An 18,311-nucleotide genomic window follows, 5' to 3' on the forward strand; every position below is an offset into this window, starting at 1 on the left:
GCAGAAATCTGAGGGGGGGATGTGACCCTGCATGCCCCCCTCGTGTTGTCTCGGGAAGACGCAGTGCCAGGTACCAGGAGAGGTGGTTCTATCCCGGGGGCCCACCAAGCATGGAGGGTGAAGGAGGGCAGGGAGGGTCAGGTCAGTCAGTCAGTCAGTCACCCCCACTGTGTGAGAGAGGTGTATGGAAGTGTGTGTGTCACCCCTCCTCCTGTGTGAGTGGGGGGGAGGGGTGTCACCCCTCCCCATGTGAACTCTAAAGCCTTAAAGGTAGGAAGGTAAATAAAAAGAATCCAACTACACAGTATTTCTTTTTAACAGGGGCTTAGTCAACTTGATGCTAATTTGAACGTTTGTACAATTGCCATTGAATTTGTTTGAATATAAGTAATGTTACCAGTTGTCCCATATTCAGCATAGGGAAATATGGTCATCCTAAAATTAACCTTTAAAGGAGAACTGACAAGGTGTATATATTGGAGTACCAAACAGGTTCATAACCTTTTGTGCATATAAACCTCTTTTTCTACCTTCATTACTTGATGTTCCTATTATGTATCAAAGCAAGGCCCCAGTAATCAAATCTGATATATATAGGGAGACTCTTGCACCTGCACAGAGAGCCCTATTCAGATTTGCAATGATTCAGTGTATTACAGTGTATTTCTTTTTTACTAGTGCTAAGATCCTACATTATTCATTAAAATAGGACATGACAAATCCAGAAACAAATTACACATTTCTGTTCATTTTGTAATTGGAAGATTTTGTCTATATTGTTAGTCAGAATGAGGATAATTTAACTTCAGTTGTTTGATATTAATGTTGTTCTGTTCTCTGAAATCAACAGGGTCAGGCTGTGAAAGTCTCCTGGGGTCACCAGCCTATATTCTTGAGTTGGATGGAAATCAGACATTGTGGTCACCATGGTGAAAATATTGCTGAAATTAACAGACACCTAGCAGAGAAACTTGGCATTGCAGAAGGAGAGCAGGTTTGGAATGCACTTTAAAAAAAAAAAATCTGAAGGAATAATGCTTTACAATTTAGGCTCCAATCATGCAACCTGTTCTATGCAGGCAGGCAGATCCCCACTGTCTTCCCTGGGGCTGTATGTGGTAAGAGGTGTCCACTCAGATGAAATAAATTGCAGGAATGGGGGCTTAAGCCCCAGTCCTGCAAAAATTTGCCCACTGAAATCAATAGATCTACTTATAGGGTGTGCAGTTTAGTATGTGGGTAGGTCTTTGCAGGATTGTAGTCTGAGTGTGTAGTGAAATGTTAATTTAAAGGGAAAGTATTTTTAAAAGAAATAAAACAAGTTTGGAATTTTCTCATGGTAGTTGTTTGTTTTTTCTTCAGTTCTTATCATTTTGTTTATATATATGCTCTTATTCCTAACTCATATGACGTTCTTTCTGCACTGAGACTTTGACTCATTTCTCCTTGCACACATGTTGCAGATTTGCTGTAAAAGGATCTGCCTTTTCTCACTCTTTAGACCAGGTCCCATAGTTCTTCTTGTGACTCCTGTTACAAAAAGAAGTTGGGCAGGTGCCCAGGAGACAGTACGCAACCAGAGTTTTGTCCATCATGTGACTGTTAATCTTTTCAACAACACAGTGTTTTGGTTATGGCAGGTGGAAAATTAAATTAACATGGGCAGAAAAGTATTACTTCACACACAGCTGTTCGAAGTATATTTCACATATGATCATAGAATATCAGGGTTGGAAGGGACCTCAGGAGGTCATCTAGTTCAACCCCCTGCTCAAGCAGGACCAATCCCCAATTTTTGCCCCAGATCCCTAAATGGCCCCCTCAAGGATTGAACTCACAACCCTGGGTTTAGCAGGCCAATACTCAAACAACTGAGCTATCCCTCACCCAAAACTTTATTTATAGAAAGAAGGCACAGCAGGAAACATTTTTGACCAGGCAGTGTGGCACCTCCACTTGTTTGCTTTTTGAAAATCATTACTGGAAAGCTAATGGTTATCTGGCCACTGGACTATAAAATATCTTGTTGGGTCAACAGCAGAAGTAACTGGAACACTTTTATGACATTGTATAGCTGCTTAAGTGGTTATTTTAATCTCAACTGGAATTGTTTTATCCTGACTCTAGATACAATAGTTAAGAAAAGTAGCCCATAGAATATTGTGAAAATCTGCAATTTTCCTACTGTTCACAAGATAATGATATTGGCTCTTCTGATGACTTATAACTAGATTAGGGTACTGTTGCCCCCCTAGCTGTAGTCGTGGCCAGATTTTTACACATTTATGCTTATTTAAGATACATAAATGCTAAATAAATAAATCCTCCCAGTTATCCTTTTAAAATCTGGAAATTACTAGCTCACAGAAGAAAATCCTTATGAGCAACCTTCAGATCCTAGCAAAAAATTCACCAAAAAAGATGCCATTAAATAAAGTCTTCTGTCCTATCAAAGGAACAAATTAAAATAGATGGCCCCACTATCCCCTTGCCTTCAGGAAGCATGTGTTTATCTGCAGTAATAGTATTCCATGAAAAATATTCCCTTTTATTTACTGTTGTATGGAAGGGAAAGGATATTTCTTATTTGTATTGCATACATTGAAACTTTAGGATCCTTCAGGGTTTAAAGCCAATTGCTTCTTTTGGAAAAACTGATTTGACGCTGCAGTTGCACAGAGGACAGAGGATTAGAAATTGCCTCATTTTAAGAGAACGTTATTTAAAGAAAAAAATGTTAAGATGCCAGTATCTTGAAAAGTGCTACTCTTTGACAAATGGAACTTTTGGTAAAAATCACCCTTTATTTTCTTCTGTACTGACTGGCTTCTCTGAAGCAATCTGCTTTTCCCTGAGCTACATCAGGTCCCAGCATTCTTCCTGATGATCAGCTCATACCAATGAGATGACCAATTCCTGAAAGTTGTGCTGTGGAAGTGATACTTCTGTGAGCCCACTCATAAAACTGTAATTTTTCCTTACAAGTGGATAACTGCTTCTGCCTTATATAACTGTATACAGTTATTTATACTTTTGAGCTTTCCAAATTCCACTATATTTTTAGGCTAATTCAAAATTTCAGAAACATGTATTCAGAAACTGTGCTCTATGTTTTTGTTTAGTTTTAGTTAGGTTTTTAAAAATACTTCTGTAACCTCTATGGTGATTGCTATGTTCTTGGTATGCTTTGAAACTTGATTGATATTTAATCAACTAATAATATTATTGATGTTGCTATTTCTTTTCACTTTGTACCTGCTGTGTTGATTATAGGGGAATGCGGGGGTCTATAGTCTAAACATGGCACAAAAGAAATCACGTACTATATTTTACTCCTGGGGGAATTCTGCAACACTGTACAGGCATGTAATTCAGATCCCTCCGCAGATTTCTTAGCTTCCCAGCAGAAAATGATGGGGAAGCAAAGGGAAGCCGCAAGAGTGGTCACGTGCCCTCGTGTTTTCCAGCATGGGCAGTGGGTATCGTAGGCACAGGAAGGTGTTGCCTTCCCAAACAGCCTGAGATCCCCCCGCCCATGCTCCACGCCCAGACCTGAGCCTGCCTGCTGTTCCCTGGGGCAGGCAGGCTGGGGGTCACAGTGCGCGTGTGGCGCCACCCATCCTCCCGGTGCGGCTGAGGCACGCCGACCAGGGGTTGGACCCAGTGGCACAGCCTGGGGAGGTTGGGGCCATGCTGCCTGGTGCTCTGGGGCCAGGAGGGCTGAGGGCGCTAGCCTAGGGTAAGGGTCAGCAACCACAGGGGGCGGGGGAGGACTGGGGACGCTGGGCAGGGGTGCTGCCACTTCTGGGAGTGCGGAGCTTCCTGGCTGAAGGAGGGTTCAGTTCCAGCTGCTGACTCTGCAGCTGGATGCTGCCTTCTGGGTCCTAGTGCTGGTCATGCTCCCCATTCTCTGTGCTGGGAGCCTTCCTGTTTTCTGTACTAGTGTGAGTGTCTGTGGTGGGGCAGGGCAAGAGGGGTGGGGTGGGGGAAATGAGGGTTTTGTGCTGGGTTGGGAGGAAGAAGCAATGGGGAAAGAAGGGGGGTAGGATAAGGGAGGGGGATGTGGGAGTGAGAGGAGGAGGAGGAGGATAGATGCACAGGGCAGTGGGGAGAAGAAAGGGGATAGGGACAGGGGGGAAGCAGGAGCCCGGAATGCGGTGTCCCCTCAGTAGCAGGAGCTCCCCCGTTAAGCAGGACCATTGATTCCCCCAACCTGATGAGCCCTCCCCTGCACCTGGACCACCCCGAAGAGCCCTCCCACACTCAGACCCTCCTGTCAAGCCCCAGACCCACTCACCCATACCCCATCTGCCAAGCCCCAACCACCTTCATCCGGCTCCCCTGCAGAATTTCATTGCCCTTGCACCCAGAACCCCGCAACAAGCCCCTATGCATCCATCTCCCCCACTGAGCTGCCCATACCCAGATTGCCTCACACAGAACCCTCTCACCCCTCACCTGGATCCCTCCACACTTGGATCCTGCTTGGCTGAGCCTGCCTGCCCACACCTGGTGTGCCTGGCACAGAGGGGCAGGGCTCTCGGGTGTTTCTGGGGTAGGCCTGGCCCTTGCATTGTGTCAGGGTCTGGGTGCAGCCTTACCACCGAGTCCCTGTCCTGTGGGGAGGGAGGGCTGCAGGGTGATGTCCCACTTTGTACAGCAGTGGCTTGTGCTCCCCAGTGGAGCTTCCACAGTTATTTATTGACACAAAAATGTGCAGAATTTTTTTTTTGGTGCTGAATTTTTAATTTTTTGGTGCAGAATTCCCTCAGGAATAACATATTGAAGCTTCATGCTGTGTTAAGTGGTATAGCTAATGTAATTTAAAAGGCAAGTAATTTTAATCATCCAAAGTGTACAGTGAAACAGACTTAATTCTTTCAAATTACTTAAAGATTTAACTTTTTTCTTTTTGTAACTATCAGAGGCTAAACATTTTTTTTAAAAGTGTTATTGTCTGCCAGATATTCCTTGAGCCATGTTCCCAAGCCTTATCCTGTCAGCAAGTAGAAGTGGAACCCCTCTCTGCAGATGATTGGGAAATACTGGTAATAAAAACATTTAAATTGCTCTCATACTTTTGTTACTCACGATAAGCATTCCCCTGCCCCCAACCTGTTCCATTTCTCCTCAAGGCACTGTTTCCTGTACATTGGTGGTGTACATTACATGTATATAATTCAAATTTGATTTTATATAGGGATATACAGTTTGTATCTTAAAACAAATGCAAAATGTAATGTGAAGTATTTGATTTCTAATTATGCAAAATTATCTTTAGGAGCTGCATGCTTCCTCTCTTGAAAGACATCTTCTTGACCAGATTCGAATAGTATTTCCAAAAGCCATCTTCCCAGTGTGGGTTGAGCAGAATACTCATATTTACATTCAAATTGGTAAGTGGTGATGGAGGCATTTCATACAATGCTACAGAGAGCCTTTAACAAGGGTGGATAAATGTACTGATGATTTTTGTTTAATTGCAGGTACACTAAAGCCACCTGCTTCTTATGGGAGACTAGAACCTCGCACACAGCTTTTTGTATGTCCAAAAACACGCCAGCTTGAAGAAAACACCACCAATCTGCCTTCCTCAGAAAGTGACTCTTTACATGAAAGATTTATTAAAAGTAACATGGATCAAGGAGAAATAATAAAGGAACCTTTGGCCAAAGAACCTCATTTAAATCCAGGTGTCCTTGAACAGTGTAAGCCAGATGCAAAAGAGACATTTGGCTCAAATGTCCTGCCAAACGTATGGAATTTTATCGGGAGCATTTTCTCTCACTCTCCTGAGCAGAAACAGATTTCCTGTGGTATGAGTGAAATGAGTGCATTCAAAGATGAGCTATTAAACTTGATTCATATGGACTCTATTTTCAGAGTATGTCAGTCCCAGCCTCCTAGTGTACAGAGCACATCAGCCACAAAGGCATTTCAGAAAAATACTGTTCATGTTTTTCCATGGAATCTGGAGTTTGTTGATCTAGATCCCAATATTAAAGTGTCTTATGGGAAGATCAGTAAGCTTCGCTCCCCAAGACAACGCCATCGAGAAGCAAAGCAGAATCTACCATTTGAGAAGCAAAAGCAAATGTCCAGCACAGAAGACAGAAACCAGTATGGCTCTAATATCAGTCAAGAATCCAGTGAGATGTCTGTCGTGCGGATAGTATGGAATGGATTTGAAGACCTAGAGAGTGCCATAAAATATAACAGCAGTGTGGAAGCCATGCATGTTGGAAGAGTTTGGGTTAGTCTGAATACAGTTGCTTTTGGGTTTTTAATAAGATAACTTTGGGGTTGCTTGATTAGTGTAAAATTGTATAGAGTAGATTTTGTAAACATAAATATTTTAAGTAAGGTAGACTAAAATAAAATAGATAATATCAAGTGTAGCTGTTCTTTGCTAATTTGTCCTGTTCTGGACTACTCAAACCCAGCAGTAGCCCTTTGAAATGTACAGCGTAGGCTGGGTCTCCACAGCTCTGTGGCAGTTCTACAGCAAAAATGAGGAAGTTCTCCAGCATCTTTTTAAAGATTTTCTGGAATTTGTGACTTATTTATATTGAGTGCCTTAACAGTCTGCTTGTAGCTATAGTATTCCAGAGAATCTGAAACTATCTATGTGTACATACATATTACATATAACAAGGTATGTGGTTACATCACATACTCATGCCTCTCTGGTGTGCTCTGGCCTCCAGCCGTCAACAAACTAAGAAGTGATAGTATTACATATCATAGCATTGTGCAGTTGATGTATAATTTTAGTAATTTTTTAAAACTTTTAATTAAAGAAACTCCTTTTCTTTTAAAAAAAAAGTTTGTTTAAAATAAATTATTTTATATTAATAAAAATTAATTCACAGTTAAACCACTGAAAACCTTAATAGGAATCTCCAGCTGGATCTCAGAATACATACACACTGCTAAATAAATAAATAAATAAAAATGCAGCTAAGAATTTCAGAGCCCTGGTCAACAAGTTTTAACAACTATTTCCACAAAGAATAAAAGAGGCAATTAGGAGGAGAGTGTGTGAAGAGGATTTGAGTACAACTGGAAATAGAATGGTTTCCCCTTAAATTCTGTTGCAAATTACAACTAGTCAAGTCAGGCTGATGATCAAATGTAATGGAAATGCTTTTATTGATGGATACACTTCAATGGATATTGATATTGTGGGATATTGTAACCAATTTCTGCTGTGTGACCATCTTTTCTCTTTACTTTTTGTTTTAAATGTATATATTTCAGATTCCAGATGGCCTGAGAAAGAGAATACATATAGAAATGCATGCAACGGTCAGAATTAAGTCAGTGGAATCAGTCCCTAAAATTCCAGCATCTCTTAGATTACAACCCAAAAGGAATTTAGTGAGTTGGCGTTCTTAGTATCATTGTCATTTTGCATACGTTTAAGCAATGATAGTGTTGCTCTGGTTAAGGTTTACCAGTCTTGTTTTGTTTTTTATTTGTCAGATGATAATTTGGGAGCTTCAAATCACATTAGACTAATATTTAAAATACACATTATTCCAATGCAATTTCCCCTCCAATAAATACAATGTTATGATTTAAAGTAATATCTAAATCAGTGAGACACTTGTACCATCTATGTAAATGAAACTTTGTACAGTAATATTACTTCATACTTTTGAATCACCTTTCATCAAAGGATTATAAATGTCAAGTAATTAAACCTCACAGCACCCTTTTGTGTTTGGGAGATATTACAGTACTCATTCTACAGTGTATTGAATACAGATTTTCTATTTTATGAAAATAAAGTGATTTGCCCAAGGTCATACAGTGGTTGAGGAATAGAGCCTATAAGTTCGGACTCTTAGTCTCCTTTAACCACTAGACCAGTAGTATGTAGCAGTGGTCACTTCATCAAGTCTCCATACGTTTTCAAATCACATGTGAAAACATCTCTCTTCTCCTTTGCTTTTCCTTCATAATTTCTCTTTCCTTCTGTTTAACACATTGGTATTTTCCATGTTCATAATGTAATTAAATATTACTCATTATGTGCAGGACCCTGAGCCACCTGGTGTAGGCTGTGTGTGTGTGTGTGTGTGTTATAAATAAAAACATTTACTCTGTAAAGTGTGTTCTGATACAGTTTTCATAAAATATCGCTATATAGTATAAGGGGCAAATCCTGCAAACCTATATGTCTGTGAGGCATAAGAAGTTAAAAGCTACTCACATATGTTGGTAAGGGTTTACAGGGCCAAGTCCCAAAATTATATTGTGAATATTGTTGTACCTAATTACATAATACTGCATTAGAAAGCATTACATAGCAAGAATGGTATGGTTCCCACTTCAGCTTAGGACACAAGCAACATTTTCTCCTTGACAAGGTCCCACATAGTTAAGACTGCCTTTACAAAAGAAATATTGGACCAGATCCTCAGCTGGTGTGAATCCGTATAGTCCAGCTTTAAACCTACAAAGGCAAAGAAACCCAGTGCTAAGGCTGGAACTTCATTCCTAAGTCTCCTTTCAGAAGAAGCTCTTATGCTCCTCTAGCAGGTAATACCTGGGGAGAGTTTCTAAATAAGATAGTTAAGGCATATTAATACATTTTAATTTGGTGATTTAAGTTTTACTCTGAATTATCTTTGCTTTTTTCCTTCTGCTAGAAATTTAGCAGTGAAGTAAATATTTGAACCCCTCTATCCTCCCTCAACTGAACCACACCCATTGTTCTCATTGCAAATCTATGCCAACAAAAAACTATTTAATGTCAGCTCTCACTGTCCACCCATTGCTGCTCTTCAACAAGGCAAATGTGTCTTCACTGGGTTAGTTCATTATGTGCAATATGTTGGGTTTTTTTGCTGTGACACTTGTGTGGTCATTTTGCACTTTAGTTGCTCCACAAAACATGTAGTACTAATCTATAATAGGCACAGAGTTTTCATATGCATCTGGTGTTCTTTATCCACAAATGGACTGAATTTTGCTTTGCTTTTTTACTATATTTTAAAATATACCATGGTTGAAATCTATCAGTTTAATAAATACTACTTTTTTCTGTAAATAGTTGATTGCAGGGTGCATGGTTGAACTAAGTAGAAATTAAACCTGAGGTTTTTGTACCTAGGTGTAAAATAAATATCTTGAAGGCAGTAAACTAAAGAAATATAAAGTAATTTTATGTGATCTTATATAAAGTTAATATGGAGTTCTTCCTTTCTTTCTTTTCTACTTCAGCTCAAGTGATTTTAGTTCCCAAAGGAAGCAAAGAGAAAAGTAGAAAATTGGGTGAATAATATGGTAGGGATCCTCTTTTTCCTTTCTGAACAGTGCTTCCTCCCTTCCCAAAGAGATCTCTGTTGATCTCCTAGAGGAAGGATGCTCCAGGAGTTAAGGGCTAGCATGGCATTCAAGAGGCCCAGTTTCGATTCCTTGCTCTGCTACAGACTTCCTGTGTGACCTTGGGCAAGATATTTAATCTCTCTGTACCTCAGTTCCCCATCTGTGAAATGAGGTAATAGAACTTCCCTCCCTCCCAGGTATGTTGTGAGGATAACTATGTTAGCGATTGTGAGGTGTTCCGACATTATGGTAACGGGAGTCATATGTGTACCCAACAAAGATAGGTTGTTGGAAACTGGGGATGTGACAGGACTTAGGGTTATGAATGAACAATGCCATTAGAACTTTTTCCATCTGTGAGCTACCATTAGGAACAAATACCATCTGTACTGAAGAGTTATCATTTGGAAGGGAACAGCCTTAATAAAGTCACCCTCCCCCCCCCCCCCCATTTTCCTGTTTAGCATAAAGACATAAGTGAAGATGACATAAAATCTGCTTTTAGTTTATGGTTGGAGGATACCACTACTGTTGATCTTCCCTGGATAATGACAGACACGCATCGTATACAACTAGTTGTTAAAGAAGGTAAGAAAAACTATGTCTGTATTCTCTCTGTATTATGAAGTCTCCTTAGCCAACATTTCTTTTTAAAAATGGTGTTTGTATACTGAGGGCCATAACAGATGCTTCCTTCCATTTAAATTGTAGATGTAAGTCAATCTTTAATAGTGATCTTAGTTTAATTAATTCATTTTAGATTACAATTATTTACAAATAAAATATTACTGGGTTCATCTTGTGCTGAAGAAAAATAGAGTTAATTTGAAATCTTGATAGTTGTTCAGTGTGTTTCCACAGGAATGGAAGAGTTTGTCCTTCGTGTGGTACATCCTTCTCACACTGAAGAAAATAAATCGGAGGATATTTTTATGTTGGGTTCCAATTTGCTGCAGAAGACAAATATACAAGTAAATATCACATAGTATCAGGTATCAAGTAACTTAAATTCTGTCACATTTGGTGAAAAATATAATTAACCGTATATCATATGTGTCTGTTTCAATTATTGAGTAATTTAACGTTGTAGGGCCTGTGTTCATCACCATATATGCACATCTCATGTGTTACCTTATAGCAGGGATCGGCAATGTTTGGCATATGCCCCGCCAGGGTAAGCCCCCTGGCAGGCCAGGCTGGTTTGTTTACCTGCCATGTCCTCAGGTTTGGCTGATCACGGCTCCCATTGGCTGCGGATCGCTGCTTCATGCCAATGGGGGCTGCGGGAAGCCGCAGCCAGCTCATCCCTCGTCCCGTGCCTCTTCCTGCAGCTCACATTGGCCTGGAACGGCGAAACGCAGCCAGTGGGAGCTGCGACCAGCCGAACCTGTGGACGCGGCAGGTAAACAAACCAGCCCGGCCCACCAGGGGGCTTACCCTGGCGGGCCACGTGCCAAACGTTGCCGATCCCTGCCTTATAGAATGAGGCTTTGCTAAGACTCCACATAGTCTATAGTATTTTGGACCTAAATTCTGTAGTCAATGGTCGAACTTCCACTAAATTCAATGGGAGCAGAATTAGACCAATACTGAGCAATTTTGAAAATTCCACTCTTCATATTTAATTGCCTTAAATACCTATTTTACCTTTTCCCCCCCCCCCCCCTTTAATACCCAAGCCACTGTACTGTCTGGAACATGTGAAGTTGGGAGGTGTTAATGGCTTATTCCATCAAATGTGAGGGCTGCTTTCTATCCACACCTGTCCCAGTTCATGCCGTGCTCTTGCTCTCAAACTGCTTCTGTGTCCTGCGTCTCTCCCTTTCCCCGTAACCCCCCACAGCCTCTTCTTTTAGGGGAAGCATTCCCTTTCCTAAACTGCTTGTTGAGTTGAGATCTGAGTCTCCAGTGTTAGCATACCCCACTATTGTTGCTGGTAATGAGCTAATTTTTTTATATTGATCAGTTGCATGACAGAAGCAGTGAAGAAATCTGTCCTGTTGCTCTGCAAAGTTGTTCACTAAAAGTAAAATAGAAGTTTATCCTTATTACTTCTGCCACAGAACCACATCATTATCAGAAGACTATGTCCAAGATTAGTCATGTTGTAGACATGTTAGCACTAGTATCCAAATGGGCCTTATATATTACATGAAAAATTGGATTGATAATTGGGAGATAATTACCTTCTTTAGCTAGTTTGAATGAAGCTTTCATCTACACCATTTTATCAATATGTGAGTCTTTCATGCAAGTACAGCTTCATCAAAACATTTAGTCAATGTTTTCTTCAAACAAATTACAAAAAGGTGCAAATCAGTTTTGTACTTTTCTTTTGTAAATGTGTATTTGATTTTTAAAATATTGACTTTTTTTCTTTTTCTTTATAGGTTCTTATACATCCTATGCCTACAAAGGCTGATGATGACAACACACAGTCTACTATACATGATACTGACCAGATCCTTCCTTTCCACAAACTAAACAGTTTAGGGTGAGATATTTTGACAATGTCAACTATGGGAAGAAAAAAAAGAGCCAGATATATTAGAAAATGCACAGCTTCTGGAAAACTAAACTAGCTAGCTGTTAAAAATTCTGTGAAAAATGTAACTAGACATCTCTTTGGACTGGGTCAGGCTGACACAATACTAGGGACCTGATCATGTAATCACTTACTTATTTACACCTTTATTTTGCTCTTGTGAGTAGCCTTATTGTAGTCAATGGGATTACTTACACAACTGGAGTGATGTACGTTCTAAAGTGTTTGCAGGATTGGATCCTTGGATGAGATGCCTTGAAGGACAACCTACTTTAACAAAGTCAGACCTGACAATTATAGGAGAGTGGTGGAAAGCAGGTATATCGGCCCTAGAAAGGTGAAGGCCCTTTTCCTGAAAAAAAGTTACTACAGACTAAGTAGACACACTTGAGTCCAATTAAGGGCTGCTGGTGACCTTTTAAAAACCCCACTTCTGGTGAGAGAGGAAGAAGGGATGAGAAACAAGCTGCAGCAGGGAGAAAAGGCTTCTTCTGGGTGGAAGGCTATTCACCTCCCTATAAGGGAAACAACCTAATTAGCTGCTGTTTGTGGAAGGACTGGCATCCAGAAGCCAGCGTAATAAGACAACACACAAGAGAGGGGCGGGGAAAGGTATTTCTTTTTGTGTTATGAATTTGGGATTTTGTTTGGTTTACGAGAACTACTTGGGGCTACCCAATACTGAAAAATAAAGCAGAGTGAAAAATTAAAAGCCTCTGGAAGGAGATGCCTTGCCATGCTATGTACTCCCAGAAGCGGTGTTGATAACTCACTAGGTGACACTTGTTAGAGAGCTTATTCCTTCACTCTGCCACTTCCCTGGTCCTTCTCGCATGAACAGAGAGCAACAATACCCGAAGTCCGAAGGTGCAAACAATTCGATGTTTATTGGGGTGAACTTCCAGCAAGCTTAAATACAAGTTCCTTTTTCCTTATTTTCGAATCCCAACTTACTTCCTGTTTGCCCCTAATTTATATAGTAATATTCTTAGCTATACCTTAACCAATCATTCTACTGAAATTTAACTAACCAATCTTAACATATTGTAACATGATTAGCTAACCAATTATATCCCACCACCTTAATTAGATTACACCCAGCAAAATTAATTATACAGCAGACAGAAGCAATCACAGAACCAGACAGAGATTATACAGACAAACAATAGCAAAGTGGGAACTATAATGACAAAACAATACAGAAGTGAGGATTTCACATCCCAGCTATTGATAAGTGAGTTCTTGCCAGACAGGATGCTATCAAACTAAGTTTCCTTTTACATTTTCTAGGCACTTCCCTTTCTCTGGAGGTGATAGGCACTATCAGGACAGGATTGTATTCCTAACAGCCCAATAGCACCTTCTTTCAATGTGACTAGTTTGGAATGTGAGGATGTGACTGTTCGCTTCCTGGCTTATGGCTGCCTCTGCTGCTTAGCCAAAGGCCTTAGCCTAAGAACAGGGCCTCAAACAGTCACAGTAAGAGAGGGCCCTTACACCAGCAGACAGTGATTTTGATTCTTTCTTTTATACCTCTAGAACTAGCCAAGTGATAAGAATACCCCTAAATTCTTAAAGTACAGGCTTTTGCAGACAGGCCTGAATATCTATATCCTAACAACACTCTTCCCTCAATCTGTACCAAACCAGGGCCTCACTAGTGTTAAGGGGTACTATACTGCTAGATGTTTCTTTTTTGTTTTTAGTATGTATTTTCTTTAAGTTGAAATCTAAAACTGCTAGTTTGTTTGTGGATCTTAAAGGCGTGCTGTCAGGTTAAAAGTGGTTAACAGTTTAGGAAAGGAGGTGAATAAAGGTAGCTTTAAGCCAATTTTGTATTTCCCTAATTCTGGCCCAGGTCAAGGACCTTTGTTGTCCCCAGGCTGCTCTGAGTTATGCCAGCTTGTAATAGCTTTCTATAGGCTATTACACCAATGTATAATAGCCAAAGTGTAGTGTGCTCTGGCTCTACCCTCTCCTGACCAAACCCTTGGACACATCTCCTATGCCTGGACACATCCTCTATGCCAGCATAGGGAAGGCGGCTGGTGAAGAGCTTTTACAGTGGTTCTTGACTGGTTGGAAAACCACATGTGATGGGGATATTTTGCAAGGGCTAGCTATGCCCCTTTATGCCACTTGTGTAGTGTAGGAGTTCTAATTGAAGGGAGCCATAGATTTTCTTGAACATCTGAAGCACTTGGGATTTTTCAGTATGTATGGAAAGCATGCTATTCTAAATGCAGGTAGTTATTATTACCTAGATTGAGTGTACTGAGACTGCCATAGCTTGTCTAATGTTGTATTTGTTTTGCCTTACTTTGCAGAGGAGTGGGTAAACTAGGAACATCCTCCTTTGAGCACATAACCCACAGCCTCTTGGGACGCCCTTTATCTCAAAAGCTAGTTACCATAGCTGTGGGACTGCGCAGTGGAGCTGTCCTGCTCACAGGAGCAAAGGTGCCTTTCTGCAACTCTTTATCTGTATGCCAAAATAGTTTTCTTGCACTACCTTAATTTTAATACTCCAAACAGGCATTGTAAACCTGTTTCTTTTCTGCTACAAGGAGTCAAAGAATAGAGTTGAAAAAGAGCTGTTGATTAACTAATCCACCTTCTCTGTCATTGCAGCATCATTTCCTCGTTATATTTTAGTGTTTTGTACCTTCTAAGTTTTAAATGCCCCTAATGCTGGCATCATTTACCTTGGAAGATTATTCCACACTGTGTTTTTACCCTTCAAATATGTGTAGACATTTATGCCTCAACATTATTTAACATTTATTTTCAAATTATTTGAATTCAGAAAAAAAATCATAATTTTTTTTCTTAAACACTAGCATGAAATCACTTCACACATTTGACTCTCAGTGATTCTCCTGTTATAATTCCCATGTTTAATGGCAAATCCTGAACCCATTGAAATCTGTGAGAATTTTACCAGTGATTTCAGAACTGGGCCTGTACTAGGTACTACTACTTACAAGGAATGAAAATCATCCTGTATGCAACCAGCCATCTATTTAGCGTCTGTGTTTCATGAGTCCACAGAAAAAGAGAAAGAAGTAGTTTCTGTTACTCTGGATGTTGTTTTAGAAGACTACCCAACATTTATTTTGTAGGGAAGTGGAAAGTCAACATTAGCGAAGGCCATCTGCAAAGAAGCCTTTGATAGATTGGATGCTCATGTGGAAGTAATTGACTGTAAGGCTTTAAGAGGTATGACTATGATCATATTTTTTCACTCAAATATTTGTTATAATGATAGGGAAGCATTCAGGACTTGTCATTTTATTATGTTCAAATTATCTACAGTATTATAAAACTTTGATCTAGCTATTTATTTGGGCTGCATGGCTTTTCTTTAAAATGTTTTGTATTGTTTTTGTAATGCATTTTGGTACCTGGCAGTAAGCACCTTTATAAATTCATTGCATTCTGCTAGTTACATCATTTAAGCTTATTCAAAATGTACGCTTTTCTAATTTTTTGTGCTTCTTCAAGTAGTGTCCCTGTGGGTGCTCCACTTGATGTGTGCATCCACCTTCAATCCGAGATTTTCATCAGTAGTGTCCATTCAGCCAAAGGCATATAGGCTGCAAGAGATGAACCGCCCTGTGTTCCCTCTTGACCACTCACCTGAGACAGTGCATCCAGTAGCGTTCATTTACAATTCTGCCTTTTAACTAGTTTCTAGTTCATTTTTATTCTTTTGTAGTTTAATGAAGCCTATTTTGTCTTCGGGGTATGCTGGAGTCTCCGTGCTTCAAATGTTGTCTCACTTGCTGGGAGTCCTTTACGCTGTATGCACTGCTTGGTATACACACGTGCCCACTAAGTGCAAGAGCTACATGACTTTCAAAAGCCGCTCTAGGAGGTAAAGGGAAATAAAACTCTATTTTCTAATGGTGGAGTTCTCCCTCTGCCTGGCTTCAGACCCTGGCCTGGAGACCCACACTTTCCAGCGTGCTCCAAATGACCATAACCCTCTCTTATCATCTGCAGCTCACTCACCCTCCAGAGCTTTGAGAGAGAGAGATCTGTTACAGATGCAGAGAAGACTCTGTCTAGGAGATCTGTGAAATCTTCTCAGAGAGAATGCTCCTCTAAAAGACCTATTATACCGCAAACGTTGTGCCTTTCAAAGGTTTCTGCGGAGGCGTCAAGCAGTCCTGGTACTGAGGCTTCCAGATCGAGCTTGAGCTTGTTTAAGTCTCAGCTTGTCTTAAGTCTTGTCCCAGTGCTCAATGTACTGTTGAAGCATGAGCAAAGTACTAGAGCTAAAGATCTTTCACCTAAGAAGCTGAAACCACCCGCACCAACTGTGCATCAGTATCTTGACCAACGGTTCAGCCAGCATAGGTGCTTCAGTCTTCTACGTCTGGAGCTTACCAAGTCTGTAGTCCAGCCCATCCAGTATCGCAAGAGTTCAGATTCTCCAGGGATTTAATTTGTCTCAGATGAGTCTGAGACTCCTCTGGTGAGCTCGTTTAGACTCCAAGTACCACAGCCTGCATTATCTTTGATACCCCACCTTTCACCAGTATCTTATGATTCCCCAGTACCCACATGGCCAGACAAGCAGATCATCACTCCACTGTCATCTGCTCTGCCATCACACTATGTAGACGAGAGCTCTTCAGACTCTCAAATATCAGCTCAGAGCTTTCATGTCTATTTACCCAAACTGATTCTCCTGAAGATGTTCAGTATAGGGACATTTCACTGCCTTCATGATGTCAGCTGATTCAACACCCTCCCTGGTATGACCAGTCCTGGATAACTCCCCCATTTCTTTATGGATCACTTCTGTGGCCATCCTGGAACCTTTGGGCATTATATCACCAGCAATTTTATAAGGCACCTAACACTCATGCAGAACATCAGAGACAGTGTTCCCTGCTCCCATCCATCCCTCCTTAGCAATTCCTTCTGCAGGAGGAAACATTTGAGGAGCAAGAAAGGAGGGATGAGGAGGAGGCTACTCCTCAGACAAATATTTTATCATTCTCTCCATGTGAAGCAGTTATGCCTCCTCCATCTAACACAGATGACTTCAAACAGTTCCAGGACTGGATGAAGGGAGTGACAGATGTGCTCTGAATTCCAGTAGAAGAAGTCCAAGAAACCTAGCTTAAATTATGGGACATTCTACATACACCATCTTTATCACAGGTGGCCCTACCTGTGCTTGCGGTGCTGTTGGAATTGCCAGAACAATTGGGCAAACTCTTGCCACTGCCATCCCAACAGCTAAGAAGGTGAATTAAAAAATACCATGCCCTGGCTAGGGGCTCAGAATTTGTATTTTCTCACCCCACCCCAACTCCCTAATTGCAGATGCAATCAATGAACAGAACAGGCACACCATTTCAAAGGCTACTCTAGATAACAAGGACCAAAAGCATTTAGATGCATTTGTTAACGAGAGTTATTCGTCTGCCACCCTGCAGTTTAGAAACGTGGATAATCAGGTGATACTCCCAAAATATAATCGCATAAACTCTGTGAAATCTATATGAAGTCTTTTAGAGAGCATCTCCCCAGAAACACAGGCAGCAATTTCAGGCTATCATTAATGAGCGGTATCGCTTGGCCAGGATGACTTTACAGGCTTCTTTTGATGCAACGGACATGGCAGCTCATTCCATCTCCACAGCCATGGTGGCTGCAATCCTCAGGTTTCCAAGACACTGTAAAGGACCTCCGTTTTAATGGCCTCAAAGTATTCAGCGAGATCACAGATGAGTCCGTACATTCCTTGAAGTATTCTAGAGCAACACTTGACGTGTTGGATATGTGCACCTACAAACAAAAGGAGGTTCAGTAGGTCCCAGCCGAATCAAGGGTACCACCTATCCCAGTTTTCCACCTACCACCAGAGTACCTGAGCCACCTGAGAAGGGACCCAGATGGCAGAAAGGAACACCCTACACGACTACTGCCCTGTTGACGCAACAAACGTCATCTGTGAAACTTTCCTTTTGATGCATTGGTTGAGGACCATGAACATTCCCACAATCTGGACTAGATGCCACACCATCCTACCCAGTCTATCCTCCCACCTTTTGGGGGTTGTCTCTTCCATTTCTACCGTTCATGGGAGAAGTTTATTTCCAACAGAACAGGAAAAAGTTCAAACCTGAGTTTTAATGCCATCTCTCTATTTGCAAGGGTTGGTCTTCAGCTCAGCAGCACAAAGTCCTTCTTCCTACCAGTACAGCAGATAGAGGTTATTGGAGTCACTCTGATGCTACAGCATCTAGAGCCTGTCTACCAAGGGACAGATTCCTCACCCTGACACAGCTAATTGCATGAGTTCAACTAAGTCCTCAAGTCAGTGCCTCAGGTCATGGCAGTGTTCACCTTCGTCTCTTTATATGCCTGCTTGCACCTGCACTGCTTCCAATCCTGGCTCAGGTCAGTCGAT

At 41.1% G+C, this 18,311-nt stretch overlaps 1 protein-coding gene across 2 annotated transcripts in view; it reads left to right on the top strand.

The window, feature by feature from the left end:
* The window catches only part of PEX1 (peroxisomal biogenesis factor 1), a 63,415-nt gene that overhangs the window by 4,549 nt on the left and 40,555 nt on the right, over positions 1–18,311 (top strand). For both annotated transcript variants that reach the window (XM_074945922.1, XM_074945923.1), the window contains exons 2-11: positions 851–994; positions 4,965–5,048; positions 5,282–5,396; positions 5,487–6,253; positions 7,261–7,380; positions 9,801–9,924; positions 10,198–10,307; positions 11,727–11,830; positions 14,209–14,341; positions 15,004–15,100. In XM_074945922.1, coding sequence (XP_074802023.1) covers positions 851–994; positions 4,965–5,048; positions 5,282–5,396; positions 5,487–6,253; positions 7,261–7,380; positions 9,801–9,924; positions 10,198–10,307; positions 11,727–11,830; positions 14,209–14,341; positions 15,004–15,100 — 1,798 coding nt within the window. The remainder of the gene's footprint in view (positions 1–850; positions 995–4,964; positions 5,049–5,281; positions 5,397–5,486; positions 6,254–7,260; positions 7,381–9,800; positions 9,925–10,197; positions 10,308–11,726; positions 11,831–14,208; positions 14,342–15,003; positions 15,101–18,311) is intronic.

This window comes from Natator depressus, chromosome 2 (assembly GCF_965152275.1).
Source record: "Natator depressus isolate rNatDep1 chromosome 2, rNatDep2.hap1, whole genome shotgun sequence".
Taxonomy (NCBI): Eukaryota; Metazoa; Chordata; order Testudines; family Cheloniidae; genus Natator; species Natator depressus.